General features: G+C 47.4%; 1 protein-coding gene across 3 annotated transcripts in view; it reads right to left on the bottom strand.

Annotated features, from left to right (window-relative positions):
• CARS2 (cysteinyl-tRNA synthetase 2, mitochondrial) overlaps positions 1 to 16,150 on the bottom strand; it is a 742,767-nt gene that overhangs the window by 209,114 nt on the left and 517,503 nt on the right. For all 3 annotated transcript variants that reach the window (XM_078657536.1, XM_078657535.1, XM_078657534.1), the window contains one exon: positions 7,745 to 7,828. In XM_078657536.1, coding sequence (XP_078513662.1) covers positions 7,745 to 7,828 — 84 coding nt within the window. The remainder of the gene's footprint in view (positions 1 to 7,744; positions 7,829 to 16,150) is intronic.

Here is a 16,150-nt window from a genome sequence, read left to right as displayed (position 1 = left end):
TCCGCGAATAGTGGGCGAGCCCCGGGCCTAGATGGTGTTCCTGCCGACGTCTTTATTAATGACAAAGAACGTTGGTGTAAGTACATCTACCTGCTTATTAACAACATTTCCAAGGGTGCAGAGGTACCGTCATCCTGGCAGGGAGCAGTAATTATACCATTGTACAAGAAAGGTGACCGATCCCAGCCCGGCAACTACAGGCCGATAAGCCTTATTGATACCATCCAAAAGATAGTAGGGCGTGTGATCGTGAACAGGCTTCTTGATTGGGCTGAGGATAATAATGCTCTGTCACCGTTCCAAGCGGGATTCCGTAGGTCCACAAGTACAGTGGATCAGGTATTCCGCTTTAACTTGTTGCAATGGAGGACCGTGGTGCTGGGCGGGGGTAGCCTATATGCGGCTTTTGTCGACTTCGATCTAGTACCATGGTCGAAGCTGTGGTCTGTTCTCAAGAACCTGGGTGTTCCAGATGATCTACTGTCACTGATAATGCGGCTCCATGAAGTAACTTTTGCCAGAATCCAGTGGGGGGGGGGGGGGGCAGGGCATGGTGACAGCGGATTACCCGGTTGAGCGGGGAGTCCGGCAAGGCTGTTCAATGGCTCCCACTCTCTTTACACTGTTCATCAACTGTGTCGTATCCCGCATGTTATCTGCGAAGTTGGACGCTCCTTCATTAGCTGGTATAAATATACCTATTTTAATGTTCGCTGACGACACGCTTATTCTATCTAAGACCCCTAGTGGTTTACAGTGTGCATTGTCTATCTTTGAGCTATTCTGCGGGGAGCACGGCCTAGAGGTCAATGTGACAAAATCAAAACTTATGATTTTTAATCCCCACCGCAGTTTTAAATCTAAAATTATCATGAATGGTCGTCCCCTAGAAGTGGTGAACAACTTTACGTATCTGGGTATTCACATCTCAAACAAGAGCAGATGGTGCCAACATATAGACATTGCAACATTGAGGCACAGGCAACTATCAGGTGCTATTAGTTCCGAGCATAGAAAGTCCCTGACGAAACCTGTAAAGCCTGCCCTTCAGGTATATGAAGCAAAGGATCTTGGCTCCGCACTTTATGGTGCCGAGCTATGGGGTTTCGACAAGGTGGTTGCTCTACAAATTTCGGAAAACAAGTTCTTCCGGGCAATAACTGGTGTCCCTAAAAGTACCATTAGATTAATGGGGTGTTCACCCACAAAATCAAAAAGGACCTGGGTATTTATGGTATAATAACAGTGGTCCTTGACTATAGATTTAAAATGAAATCATCAGTAAACCAATATACATTCCGTAATGCGAATCAATCTGCATTTATCAAGACTAAATCTGTATGGGAGAAAAAAGACTTTTTTTATAAGCTCTCTGTATGGCCTACAGAGACAGTACCCAAGGGGAACAACTAAATTTACAAGGAAATGAACCAAACAATAATGGTATAGTCTCAATTTCAAATTTTATCAGCAAAAAAACACACAATCACATTTATTTACAGTACCAACAGGGACAGTGCTGTTGATATCCGGCGCAAGTGCTAGAAAAGAAGGAGAGAAAAAGGGGTGCTCAAGTGTTTTAAGTGAGAAATGAAGAAATCATGCTAAAAAACAGTTCCAATATTTACAACAATATACACAAGCGATAGCTTTCCGCAATTAATAATACAAACAAAAAAGCCTGTTCACTTCCTTCCAGGAAGAATAATGGAAGGGGGGGGGGGGGTTGGGAGAAACTATGATACAGGCGGTTTACAAATTGGGCGTCGACGTTTCGACCCTATTGCACGTGGGGAGTTTACTACCTCGGCGGCGGGTCTTCTTCAGGACAATAAGGGGGAGAGGGGGGGGGGAGGAGGACAGAAGGGCTTGGCCACAATTCACTAGGATTCTGGATAGTCACCTGTAAAACAGAATTACGGTGGATTTTAGCCCAAATGTTGCTTAAAAGGCCTCCCCCCCCCCTCTCCCCCTTATTGTCCTGAAGAAGACCCGCCGCCGAGGTAGTAAACTCCCCACGTGCAATAGGGTCGAAACGTCGACGCCCAATTTGTAAACCGCCTGTATCATAGTTTCTCCCAACCCCCCCCCCCCCCTTCCATTATTCTTCCTGGAAGGAAGTGAACAGGCTTTTTTGTTTGTATTATTAATTGCGGAAAGCTATCGCTTGTGTATATTGTTGTAAATATTGGAACTGTTTTTTAGCATGATTTCTTCATTTCTCACTTAAAACACTTGAGCACCCCTTTTTCTCTCCTTCTTTTCTAGCACTTGCGCCGGATATCAACAGCACTGTCCCTGTTGGTACTGTAAATAAATGTGATTGTGTGTTTTTTTGCTGATAAAATTTGAAATTGAGACTATACCATTATTGTTTGGTTCATTTCCTTGTAAATTTAGTTGTTCCCCTTGGGTACTGTCTCTGTAGGCCATACAGAGAGCTTATAAAAAAAGTCTTTTTTCTCCCATACAGATTTAGTCTTGATAAATGCAGATTGATTCGCATTACGGAATGTATATTGGTTTACTGATGATTTCATTTTAAATCTATAGTCAAAGTCCCTAAAAGTACTCCCTTGCTGCCCCTTAGGTACGACCTGGGCAGAAAAGCAGTTACAGACTTGGCCAGGCTTCGACCTATTCTGTACTGGAGAAGGCTTTGGACTACGCCTGAGCTTTCCCACTATGCTGAGGGTTTTTTAGACATTATCAAAGCGGATACATTCCATAAAATCGGGTGGCTTAAATCGCTGAAAGCTATTTTGATTGAGCTTGGAATGAGTTCGCTCTGGTCAGACCCAGCTGGAGCAACATTCCCTACTAAAAGCGTTCTAAAATAAATTTATTGGGAAAAGGTATCCTCCCGGGGTTGGAGTAGCCCTAGTACAGGATCTATGGCCGAAAGATTCCTAGAGGCTAAACTGTATCCTTCTTAGGAACCCTACTGGGATATCATAACCAGACCTGGCGATAGAAAACTTTTCTTTCAACTGAGAGCAGGTGCACTCCCCCTTAGATTTTTGACAGCTAAATGGGTAGGTGGGTTGAGTGATAGTTGCCCTGCTTGTGGCTCCACTAAAGAAACAACTGGCCATTTTTTATTTTCCTGTATAGCTTATTCGAACCCAAGATGCGTATGGTTAAAACCGATGTGCAAGTTATTAGGAACTACCAGTAGTACAGTTGCCTTGCGCATTATATGCACTAGCACTGCGATTTGGATATCAATCGCCACTGCCAAATATCTTGGATGGGCATGGTCGATTAGACAGAGACTGCTAGTTACTTAACTATTCTCTGTCTGGATAAATTGCTACGTTTTTATTATACAATTGTTTTATTTCAGGTGTTTTTTAACTTTTTATTACTTTTAAAAATTCCTAATTTTGCATTGTATGAAAACTTTCAAAATTGGAACTGTTTATCGAATCATAAACTGTAAATCTTATGCTTAGTTCACAATATAATTGATTGTAAATTTAATCTGTACTTTTAAATTTAGGATGTTCTTGCTTTTATGAGTGAAATCTCGAATAAAGCATAATTTGATTTGATTTGATTTTGGAAGGGAAGGAGAGTGGCATTGAAAGAGAGAAGAAAAAAGGAGAGCCGAAAAACAAATGCTTTAATTAAAGGACAATTTTTTAATTCTGGATTTAAGGAATGTAGTGCCTATTTTTGAGACAGCATACATACAGTTTGAGGAAGAAAGAAGGCATGTAGAAAGAAACAACATTATTTACTTGTGAAGATTGTATTTTCTTTGGTTCTCAAAAGTACTAGCCGTAGTGGTATACTCAGTAACGCCAACATTTCTATCACATTTGTTATAAACGTTGGTACATACCTCACCACTTCTAATTTGCTGTCAACAGATTCTTTATTTCATTCTCGGCCAAGAACTGAAAATGTGGAAAGAACAGGAGGGGTCTCGTGTTTCTTATAGAGTATTGTACTCTTAAAATGCATCGATGTAAGAACAAATTCAGTTTATGAATTAAGCATGTCGAAGAATCAATATAAAAGGATTTGGGGATTTTTAGAGGCACGTCTTGAGAGGATGTTGCGACGTACAGATAAGGTCACCTGGCACATACAAGAAAAGTTTCCATGCAAATATTGTAGTTTCAGTCGACATTACATCCTTGATCATTGTTGAAGATAAAACTTGGGCAAAGGTTGCAGGTCTTATTTTACACCCAAGTAGTTTATTGCGAGAATGATTAAAAAAACATATTTGCAAGAGGATGCAAACCTACTAAAAACATTACCAGCTGCATCCTAAGGTAGACTGAAACCACAGCAGCATAATTAAGATACATTTTGATGCTGTGGTGTTTGCTATTCAAGTGAGGTTTCCTAATGTAGTTGTTTTATAATTTGTAATACCTTTCCTTTAACTCTGATTTTCATACGGTGGAGCAGGCCTCACTTGCGCAAATATTAAGAGATGGCCACAGGGTGCAAGCCTTTGACCAGACAGAGGTTACCTTACTTATCTGACTACCCATAGCACTTTGCAAATGTGATTTGAAAAGAACATCTACACATCATCACAATGTTTTAAAACCCCTAGCTTCTGCGCTTTCCAAGAACCACCCACATGCTGTAGCGCCATACCTCTGCCCCACATCCCCCCTCCGCTTTAACGTATGCCCTACATAGACGTCAGGATCATCAAGAGTGTATGTAATTTGACATGCTCTGTGCTCTACATTTCAAAGGGATCCTGAGCTTCCCATGGCTAATGTACCATATTTCTGTCAACAGCTAGATGAATTGAATGTTATTAAGAACCACCACCAATCTCCAGTTCCAGATGCTAACAATCTAAACTGAATCTAAAAGGTCCTCTGCGGGCGTGGCCAAGATGGCGGCGGAATAGGACGTGCTTTCCTGTCCCTCCGGCGTCGCCTGAACATAAGCATTGAATATCGCCGTACCTGGTGCCCATCCAAGCCAGCCATGAGGCTCTGCTGCACCTGAAGCAGCCCCGGCACCGACGGTGCGCCTATTTCCGTACTGTGGGGTAGCTGTTGTCTGTTCCGCGCAGTCCGGCCCGACCTTGCTGTGGCCCGGCGGGACTGGTGGTAGAGAGTTGCGGGGGCTGTCTCTTGCCTTGTAGCCCCCACTGTCCGGTGCGTGCGATCTCTGGGGGCATAGCCGAGGCGGTGAGTTGGCAGCCTGCACGGAGTCTTGTGAGTCGGAGAGGAGGAGGAGGCGTGCAGACGGGGCTGCGGCCCGAGGTGGGGCTGCCAATTTCTCGCTCTGCGGCCTGTCCCACGTGGGGAGTGTGGAGCCTGGGAGTTCGAGAGGCCTAGTGCGGTGCAGGGCAGCTCGAGCACATGTCCCGGTGAGGCGGCAGCGGTCGAGACCCCCCACTGGGCGGGTGTGAGTTCCCACGCCGCTGTGACAAGGAACGACGGTATCTGGGCCCAGGTGACAGCGAGAGACGCGAGGTGAGGAGCGGCTGGCACAGGACTGGGTGCTCAGTCCGAGAGTCGGCGGACGGTGGGAGGACCCTGCGAGCGGAGTAGAGAGGGGCCTCGTTGCCTGTGCTGGTGCCTGGAGTGGTCCGTGGCCCCCCCCCCCTTGTTGCCTGGCTGTGTGGCGGTCCCGCTGAGAGAGTGCGGCGGTGCTCTGGGTGGGGGCCGCGCTGGAGTGTCTCTTGCACTGTGGAGGACTGCGCAAGCTGTGATGGCGGCAAACGGCCTGCCTCCGATGTGGGGGTTGCATGTGTCCTGCTACGCCTTTGGGGCTTGGGAGCCCTGCAGGGGGTGAGGAGTCTAACGTCGGCCCGTACATCTTCCTGGTACCTAAGACTGAGAGAGAGCCCCGCTGGGTGTGAGTGGGCACTGCGGGCGGCGGCTGGCCTGGGGGGGCCCGCACTGAGGGGGGGACCTCGAGGCGGTAGAGCTGATAAGCGCCCCCCCCCCTGTGTAGCTACGGCATAGGCCTTGCTGTGTAGCTGAGGCCTGGGGGTCCTGCGGAGAGCGAGGGGCCCATCTTCGGCCCGTACATCGGCGGGCGGAGTTTCCTAGCTGGAACCTGGACTTAACCTGAACAGTGAGGTGGAGTGCGTTATCAGGGCCTAACTGTGTCCTGTGTGCTGCGGGAGGGGTGCAGAGGGTAGCTGCTGCCCCAAGCGGTGTTTGAGGGCCTGCATCTACTCGAACGTGGCGGTGGGCGCAGTGTGGAGAGCCTCGGCCGCCTTCTCGGTCCGTGTTTTTTCACCGGACACGATACGGCGCGGCCCAGCCATGGGGGGCGGCGCGGTTGAGTGAGACGCCGCTGTATGTAGTGCGGAGTGTCGTCATCCCCCCCACGCTCCCAGTATATATCTGTTGCGGGCGGAATTTGGGCCCCTGGCTGCAGCCCCTACTGCTGCCTGAGACACCACTTTGGACCGGGGGATTTGTGTCGCTTTGAGGGACTGGGTGGAGGCCAGACCAAGCTCTGGCCCTCCTTCTTCCAGACAGCCACGAGGGCTGTGTAGCACGGTGGTGTGAGGAGCTGCTCTCTGGGCTGGCTCTGGCGCCCTGACGTGGGTGAAGTACGGCTGCATCCCTGGAGAGCTGATCACACAACCACACACACAATCACACATACCCGCCCACACACAACCACACATACAACCACACACACACACACACAACCACACACACACACCACACACACAACCACACATACACAACCACACACACACACAACCACACATACAACCACACACACACACAACCACACACACACAACCACAAGCACACACACAACCACACACACAACTAACCACAAACACAACCACACAGGCACAACCACACACACAACCACACCCACAGACACAACCACACAAACACAACCACACACAACAACCACAACAACCACAAACACAACCACACACACCACCCCACACAACTGCAACCCCACACACATAGCCACACACACACAACCACACACACAACCACACACAACCACACATACGCAACCACACACACACACAACCAAACACACAAATACCCACACAACCACACACAACCACACAAACAACCACACCTCCACACTCACACCCACAACCACACCCACACACAACCACACACACACCTACAGACACAACCAAAGATACAACCACACAACCACACACACACAAAACCACACACAACCACACACACAACCACACATACAACCACACACACACAACCACAACCACACACACAACCAGACACACAACCACATACACAACCACATCCAACTGCACCCAACCACACCCACACATCCACACAACCACACACAAGCACACACAACCACACATCCACACAACCACACACACAACCACACACACACACACACACACACAACCACACCCACAACCGCACCCACAACCACACCCACACCAACACATAACCACACACAACCACACACACACAACCACACACACAACCATAACACACATACAAACAACCACACACAACTACACCAAACATTGGCATAGCCAATAGGTCTCGCCTTTGGGACCTTATAAGTGTTTAGCCACGCAACAGGATATTGTGCTGCATAACTAAATACTTAGAAGGTCCCAAAAGCGAGACCTATTGGCTATGCCAATGCTTGTTAATACATATTAAGCATCTAATCCAATACTGTCTCAATGTAACAATATGAAAAATGAAACCTACACTCAGCATTAAATATATGTATGCTGTATACAGTCATAAGAGTTGGTAACATCACATATTATTGTAAAACATACCTAGCTCCTCTTCTGTGTTGAGAAAACTACTTGAAAACGTTCCATATTTGTCGCCTATTGAGTTAATGTCGAAATAAACATTGCCTGCAAGGTAAAGAAGAAATACATAAATTAGCGTTATTAGACTGACATAATTGATGCCATTTGTATTTTGGGACCATTAAAGAGTCATTGAAAACAAAGTATAAAGTTTATATTTTTTTCTAAATAGTGTGAAAGTAATGTGATTAGATTTAACTTCTCAAAACAGCAAACAATATGAAATCCCTGTAGAGATACTTGGTTCACTTTAGATAAATGAGTTTAGAACTACTTTTTGTTGAGGTATACGAAGTATAAAGCTGCCATCCACAAGGAGATTCCTCTCCAATGACAGCCGGCTAACCAATGTTGGCTCTTTCTAGCAGCGTTTGACAGAGGACTGCTGGTGAAGGCCCTGCAGGCACTAGTGGTTGTAATGCACTAGTGGGAGTGTTGGAGGTGGAGTTCCTGCTTGACTTGTAGGTTCTATGGTCCCAGCAGTGTCAGCTGTGGCCCCACACCCTATGGTAGAAACACCCACAGTACGTGTATGAGATTCTGCCGTTAGTGGCAAAATAGCTATCAAAATCTAGCCTTTATAGGAGATGAATTTCTAAAGTCGGGCGAAGGGGTTCAATCGCAGTTTACCGTGCAGATGTTGATTGTAGTAATCTTTAATAAGATGAGGGCCCTGAAGGAGTGACACAACAAGTCTCTACTTGGTCTTATTGATCATGGGCTCCTAGACATTTTTACAATATCTTTTCCGTGGAAGACATACAACTGGCCTTCTTCAAGTGACATACGCTGCAATTAAAATGTGAAATGTTGCTACAGCATCCACTGGCTGGACGGGCAACACCAAGGAGCCTTCTGGGCTTTATTAGAAGTGACAGTAATGTAGGGCTTCAGACTCTGGGATCCAACAGAAATTTTACATTTGGGAACACTACAGGCAATGGCACCCTGAAGTACTTTGACAACTTTCAGAAAGAATAAGGGGCCATATGTATGAAGCAAATTTTTAGTCGCAAACGCTGCGAATCGCAAAAAACAGAGTTTGCGACTAAAAATTGGCTTTTTGGAATGTATATAGCAAACTTTTATCGCAAAATAAGAAAACGCTAAAATAGCGATTCCTTACGTTGCGAGAGGCAGAAATGTGTGATTTTCCGTGTGATTCCTTATTTTGCGATTACCTCAGTTTGCGAAAATCGCAAATTAGGTCATCGCAAATTAAGGAATAGCAATGAAATGTATCAAAAAATCGCAATTTGCTAATTCTCGAAAATCGCAATTTAGAGAATCGCAATTACCACCAAGTGGGAGCAGGTGGTAGCCAGGTGCAAAGTATAAAAAGAGGCCCACAATGCAACTGACTTTTTCCACAATGTCTGGGCTTTACGTGATAGCGAGGAGGCTGCAACTGAGAGCTGCTGCACAGATGAGGAGACGCCAAGAGAGGATATGTTGTGCGCTCATTTCCATCTTCCAGCGCACAGAGGAGGACATCTACACACACTACAGACTGGATGAAGAGAGTATCCTTGACTTAATGGAGGAACTCAAACCCTTCCTTGAACACCCCACACGCAGGACACAATCCATCCCCACCCACATTCAGGTCCTGTGCTCCCTGCACCTCTTGGCATCAGGCAGTTTCCAGGGGGTGATAGCCACAGCAGGAGGGGTTTCGCAAAGTGCGCTTTCGCGCTTTTTCCATGCATTCCTTGATGCCATGGTACAGAGGATGCCCCACCACATTTACTTCCCAAGCACACCACAGGCACTGCACCAGACCAAACAGGACTTTTATCAAATTGCCCAATTTCCCCATGTCATCATATGCATAGATGGGACGCACGTTGCAATATCCCCCCCATCCCACAATGAGTACGTGTTTAGGAATTGTAAATCTTACCATTCCCTGAACATACAGGTGGTGTGTGATACTAAACACATCATCATGGACATTGTTGCAAAATACCCTGGCAGCACGCACAACTCATACATCTTCCGCCACAGTGGGATACACCGTAGACTCACTAATGGGGAGTTTGGGGAGGGCTATCTACTAGGTAAATGCATTTGAACAGTGGACACACTTGTTAAGGATAGCATGTGCAGGACAGTGTCTAACCATATACCTTCCTCCCCTCAGGTGACAGTGCGTATGCAGTTTGTGACTTTATACTAACGCCCTACCTCAATCCAGCCAATGCAGCTGAGCGGCGGTACAACAGCGCACACATTGCAACAAGAGGCACCATTGAGAGGACATTTGGGATTCTCATAAGCAGATTTAGGAGCATACACAAGAGTGGAGAGGCACTGCAATACAGCCCAGAAACCTGTTGCCAGATAGTGGTCGCATGTGCCATCTTGCACAACATCGCCACCAGGAAAGGCACACCGGTGGAGGTCAGTGAATCTGACACATCAGATGTGGAGGGCCCAGCTCCAGGACGCATGCCTGCCGGCTTAGCTGGTGCAGCTGCTGGGCGCCAGAGGCGGGATGAGATTACACGCAACTATTTTTAGGCAAGAGAAAATGACACAATGCTAAATTACAATTGTCAGACTGTGTTTTTATTCCTTAACATCAGGATTGTTAACGTCACACAGGCTGAGTGAAAAACAATGTCCTTCATAATGTCCAGCACATGTTAATGCACAGTGCAAGTATCCCTTCATGGGCAAGTGTCCACGCGCAGTGGTTATCTGCACCCATCCTGTGGTCCCATGTATGTGTCCTTACAAGCGATTTTTTCTTTGGCAATAGCCCTGTGCATCTGTATGGGGCGTCGGTCGACTCCGCACCCATCGTTGGAGTCGGGTTCGCCGGAATGACGTGGCGGTGTCTTCTTAGACACCGCCCCTGCACGCTGACGTCAGGTCTTTACACGACATACCACGTCAGAAGTGCAGAGCCATGCAAGACACTAACCACTGGTGCACAAGACTAAGGCCCTGAAAGGCAGTACCTTACTCTAGAAGTCAGTTCGCAGAACGGGGAGGATGGGTGGGGGGTTAAGGAATCTATAACTAATATATGTCTCTCTCTTACAGATAGATCGTTACTGAAGGTAAGTAACTTGTTAATCTGAAAGAGACTATTAGTTATAGATTCCTTACCTCAGAACAGATACCCCAGCAATACCAACCCTGGAGGTGAGTCTATGAACCAAGTTCACACCAGAAAGCCCTGGAGAACTGAACGGCCAAAGAAGCTTTCTCTCCGGACTTGACTACCCAGGCACTATTGTTTTGTGAATGTGTGCAGGGATGCTCACGTGGCTGCCTCGCAGTTGTCACAGAGGGAGACTCCACATCCCAAAGCAGTAGTAGCTGCCGTCACCCTGGTGGAATGGGCGCACAGCCCTACCAAAGGCTCCTTTTTCACCAGGGAATAACAGATTTTAACGAAAAGGACGACCCATCGAGAGATGGTCCATTTTTGCATGGCCCGACCTTTCTTGGTGCCCATATACCCAACAAAGAGTTGATCATCCACCCATAATTAATCTGTGTGATCCAGATGATAAAATGATAATGCACATTTTGAATCGTAACGGTGGAGTTTCTCTGTCTACTTGGAAGGATGCGGGGCATGAAGAAGGTGGGCAAAGTGATGGTCTGTCCTATGTGGAAAAAGGTAATCACTTTGGGAAGAAAAGAAGGGCTAGTTAGAAGGACAACCTTGTCCGGATGAACAGCAAGGAAAGGAGGTTAAGAAGAAACAGCCTGCGAGCAGAGGTGATGGGACCCAGAAAAACAGTTTTTAAGGTCAAGAGCCTGAGAGGACTATTATGTAGTGGCTCAAAAGGAGCACACATAAGGAAAGTTAAGACCAGATTCAAGTTCCACTGGAGCATTACGAAAGGAATAGGAGAAAAGAGGTGAGTAATGCCCTTAAGAAATCTAAGGCTGATCAGGGAAACAAAGAAAGACTGAAATGGACGAAAGATAGCCATTAAAGGTGCCCACAGCAGAGCCCTGCTGGGCCAAAGAAAGAATGAAGAGGAGAAACTCCGAAAGAGGGGCAAAAAGGGGATCCACAGCCTTTGCTGTGCACCATGCCACAATTTTGTTCCAACTACAGGCCTATACCGTTTTAGTGGAGGGACGCCTGGCTGCCAAGATGACATTACAGAGTTTAGGAGGAAGGTCGATAGTGGTTAACTGTCACCACTCAATCTCCACGCAAGGAGGTGGAGGCTGCACAGGTTCGGGTGGAGGAACGTGTCCTGTTGCTGCGACAGAAGATCCTGCAGAATAGGCAATCTGATCAGAGGAACGATGGCCATGTTCAAGAGCTCGGTATATCAGACTCTCCATGCCCAATCCGGAGCCACAAGAATGACTTGGGCCCGGTCGCGCTTGATCTTCTTCAGCACTCTGGGCAGAAGTAGTATAGGCGGAAAGGTATATAGAAGACCGCAATTCCAATCACAATGAAAAGCGTAACCAAGCGAGTGCCGCCTTCCAAATTCCAAAGCGCAAAACTGCTGCCATTGCGCTTCTCTTCGGTGACAAACAGATCTAACCAAGGCTCTCCCCACTGCTGAAAGAGACCTTGCCCCACCTCAGAATGAAAACGCCATCGTGCACCGGCAGCTGAGCTCGTGAGCCCTGGCGTTCAATGAACCGGCCAGGTGTTGAACCACCAGGGACATGCCCTGATGTTCCAGCCATGTCCAGAGATGAAGGGCCTCTTGACATAGGGTCTACGACCCCACCCCGTACTGGGTGTTGCAGTACCACATGGCGGTGATGTGGTTGTCCGTGAACACCTGCACTACACTTCCCTTGACAGAAGGAAGGAATGCTTTCAGTGCAAGACGGATCACCCAGAGCTCCAGAAGGTTGATGTGGAGCCCGGACTCCGCCGGACAGGCGCTCTCTTAGAAATTCAGAACGGATCTGGAGATCAGTCCCATCTGCTAAGCACCTGAAAATTCTAAGGAGTAAGAGAAAAGACTATTACCGAAAGATCAAACGGACTAAAGCCGAATTTTTCTCTCACCAACTAGATCAAGCAAGAAATCGACCACTAAAACTGTTTGATCTAATCAAATCACAATCTAGAGAGGAACCTAAAAACTACAAGATACCTCAGGCACCCTACCCTCTTGCGACAAATTCTCTGCTTTCTTCAACCTAAAAACAGAAAACATAAAGAGGGATCTTCTTAATGACCTCACAGTCCTACAGTCCCGCCCCCTATTACAATCCCTCCCTCTCCTCCAACTCCGCCACAACAAGCATCCTCAAAACTTCAACTAAAAAATGAGGCTACCTGGTCCTCCTTCGACTCTTACTCCGAAGAAGCTGTAGGCAAGATTCTTAACACCCTCAAGCCGGCCAATCATTCCACCGATCCTCTCCCTGCCAACGCAGTTAAAGATCTAACCCCTCTGATCCTACCGCTCTGGACCAAGATCATCAACAGCTCTCTACATCAAGGCTGCATCCCTGACGTCCTCAAAATTGGTCAAGTCACACCCATCCTAAAAAAAAACACAGCTGACCCTATGGACCTTAACAACTATCGCCCTATTTCGAACTGCCCTACCCTAGCCAAACTCTTGGAAAAATGCGTTTTCCAACAACTGACAAAACACATTGACCGCTTCGACCTCCTTGACAATCACCAATCTGGCTTCAGAGCAGGACATAGCACCGAAACAGCCATGACTCACATTATCGACAATGCGTTACAAATACTTGACCAGAATGGATCATGCCTACTCATCTTGCTAGATCTCTCATCTGCCTTCGATAAGGTCAAACATGAGAACCTGATTGAACTACTGAACCTCAGAATGGGTCTTTCAGGCACAGTGCTCAATTGGTTTACATCCTTTCTTCAAAACCGGACCCAAAAATTCAAGGTCAATAACTCCTTCTCCAAATCTGTACCGGTAACTCTTGGAGTCCCACAAGGCTCCGCACTATCCCCTCCACTATTCAATCTTTTCATGGAACCTCTTACTATCCTACTGCAAGCATCCAATGTCCAATTTCACATGTACGCAGATGATACACAACTCTATCTGAAGATTCATAACCCTGAAGATGTCAAACTACTCAATCAAACGCCCAAACATGGCTAGCTGAGAACCATCTCAAGCTTAATGCACTCAAAACTGAATTCCTACTCATAGCTCCACCCTCCAAAATTCCCCCCTCCAGGATTGGTTCAAACACCTCACGGCTCTCAACGTGCAACCAACAATCATTGACTCAGCTAAATCTCTGGGTATAACCCTTGATGGCAACCTCAACATGCAGAAACACATTGCCAACGCAACAAAAGGAGCAAATTTTTCTAGATTAATATTCTGAGGAAACTTAAACCCTTCCTACCAAAAAACGACTTCAAGACGGCAGTTCAAGCTCTAGTTATCCCCAGGATCGAATACGGAAGTGTCTCTCTGTGCGGTCTCCCCAAAGCCACAACAGCACCACTAAGAGCCACCAATAACGCGGCAGCCAGGCTCATCACGGGCTCAAAAAAAAGATCCCACATCTGCCCTGACCTAAAAGCATTGAACTGGCTACCATGGAAAGCCAGAATTCACCTAAAAATAGCATGCTTGACCCACAAAGCCATTCACCATAAAGCACCCAGCTATCTCTCTCGGAAACTGTTTATCTCTGGAGGCAAGAGCTCCACAAGAAGTGCAGAAATCCTATTGCTGAAACCACCCAGATTTAATAAGGCGAAAAGGTACAAACGCTCCTTCTAAGGGATGGCTCCTAGGATTTGGAACGCACTACCCCCTGAAACCAGACTTACCAAGTCTGCCGCAATGTTCAAAAAGGAAGTAAAGGCGATTCTCATGGAAAAATTCACATGAGCTTCACTGAAGGACATGACTTTTATAGATGCAAATAGACAACATACATGACATTCGGTTCTCTCGGCCCGCACCTTTATCTGTATCCTATTTGGCACAACGTAGGATTCAGTCTTGCTCTACCTCTCTCATTGGTTGTATTTATGCACAATATGGACACGCATACTTGTATTTCGTACTGCGTTGTATAACTCTCACTGCTTAATATATATTAATATTTTGTTTTTGTGTTGTATAATTTTCACTGCTTGTAAAGCGCTCTGATACCCGCAAGGGTCTGGTTCGCGCTCTATAAAACTTTTCCAATAAATAAATAAATCTGCCGTTGACCCAATCATGGTTTGTTAGCCACCACTGCAATTGGTGTGCAGTGCCCTCCGAGATCTGGACAACATCGTAAAGATTCCCCTGATGCTGCGCCCACTGGGACTTCATGTCCCACTGCGGAGCCCGCATGTGCCACCTGGCATGGTCCACCAGCAGGATGCAGGAGGTCAGGAGGCCCAGCAGCCTCAATGTCAATCTCACTGAAATCCAGGATAGAGGCTGAAACATGGGTATCATAGCCTGAATATCCCGGACTTCCTGCTCGGGAGGATAAGCCCGAAACTGCGCTGTATCCAGAACTGCTCCGGAAAAAAGGAGCTTCTGAGAGGAAATCTGGTGTGACTTTGACACGTTGATAGTGAACCCCAGCAAATGCAGGAGGTCCGCAGTAGTCTGGAGTTGGGAGACGACAACCTGTGGCGAGCCCGCATTCAACAACCAGTGGTCGAGATAGGGAAAGACTGGAACCCCTGTTCTGCGCAGATGAGCTGTGACCACCGCCATCACTTTCGTGAACACCTGAGGGGCGCTGGTAAGGCCAAAGCGAAGCACGGTAAACTGAAAATGCCCATGGCCTACTGTGAACCGTAGGCAATGCCTGTGGGCCAGCAGGATGGGAATGTGAAAGTAAGCATCCTGCAAGACGCTACCATCCAGTTTCCATGGTCGAGGGCAGACAGGACCTGAGCCAATGTCAACATTTTGAACTTCTCCTTTCGGAGGAAGCGGTTGACGTCCCTGAGATCCAAGATAGGACGCAGGTCTTTGTACCTCTTGGGCACCAGGAAGTAGTGGGAGTAACAACCATGACCTACTTCTGGGACAGGGACTCTCTCGATAGCCTCCTTGGCCAAGAGGGCCGTAACCTTCTGACGGAGAAGGGCCAAGTGATCCTCCGACCTGCGATGGACTGTTGGTGGCATGGAGGGAAGGGTAGTCTCGAAGGGGAGGGAGTAGCCCCTTCGGGCTATCTGCAAAACCTACTTGTTTGACGTGATGTTGTGCCAGAGGGGGAGGTGATGGCGGATCCTGCCGCCCACTGGCAACTGGTGGCCCTAAAATGTCGGACTAGGAAGGCTTAGAGGCTGCTGTAGAAGGGGCACTGGTGGACTGGCCCGCACGCTGACCCGCAGCGTTGAGTCCCACATAGATGGCCGCGCAGAGGCTGGGTTGTTTGCGCCGGCCTGTGGCCCTG

This window comes from Lissotriton helveticus, chromosome 8 (genome assembly GCF_964261635.1).
Source record: "Lissotriton helveticus chromosome 8, aLisHel1.1, whole genome shotgun sequence".
Taxonomy (NCBI): Eukaryota; Metazoa; Chordata; class Amphibia; order Caudata; family Salamandridae; genus Lissotriton; species Lissotriton helveticus.
The sequence above is the reverse complement of the archived record's forward strand: the minus strand, read 5'-3'. Positions and strand labels throughout refer to the sequence as shown.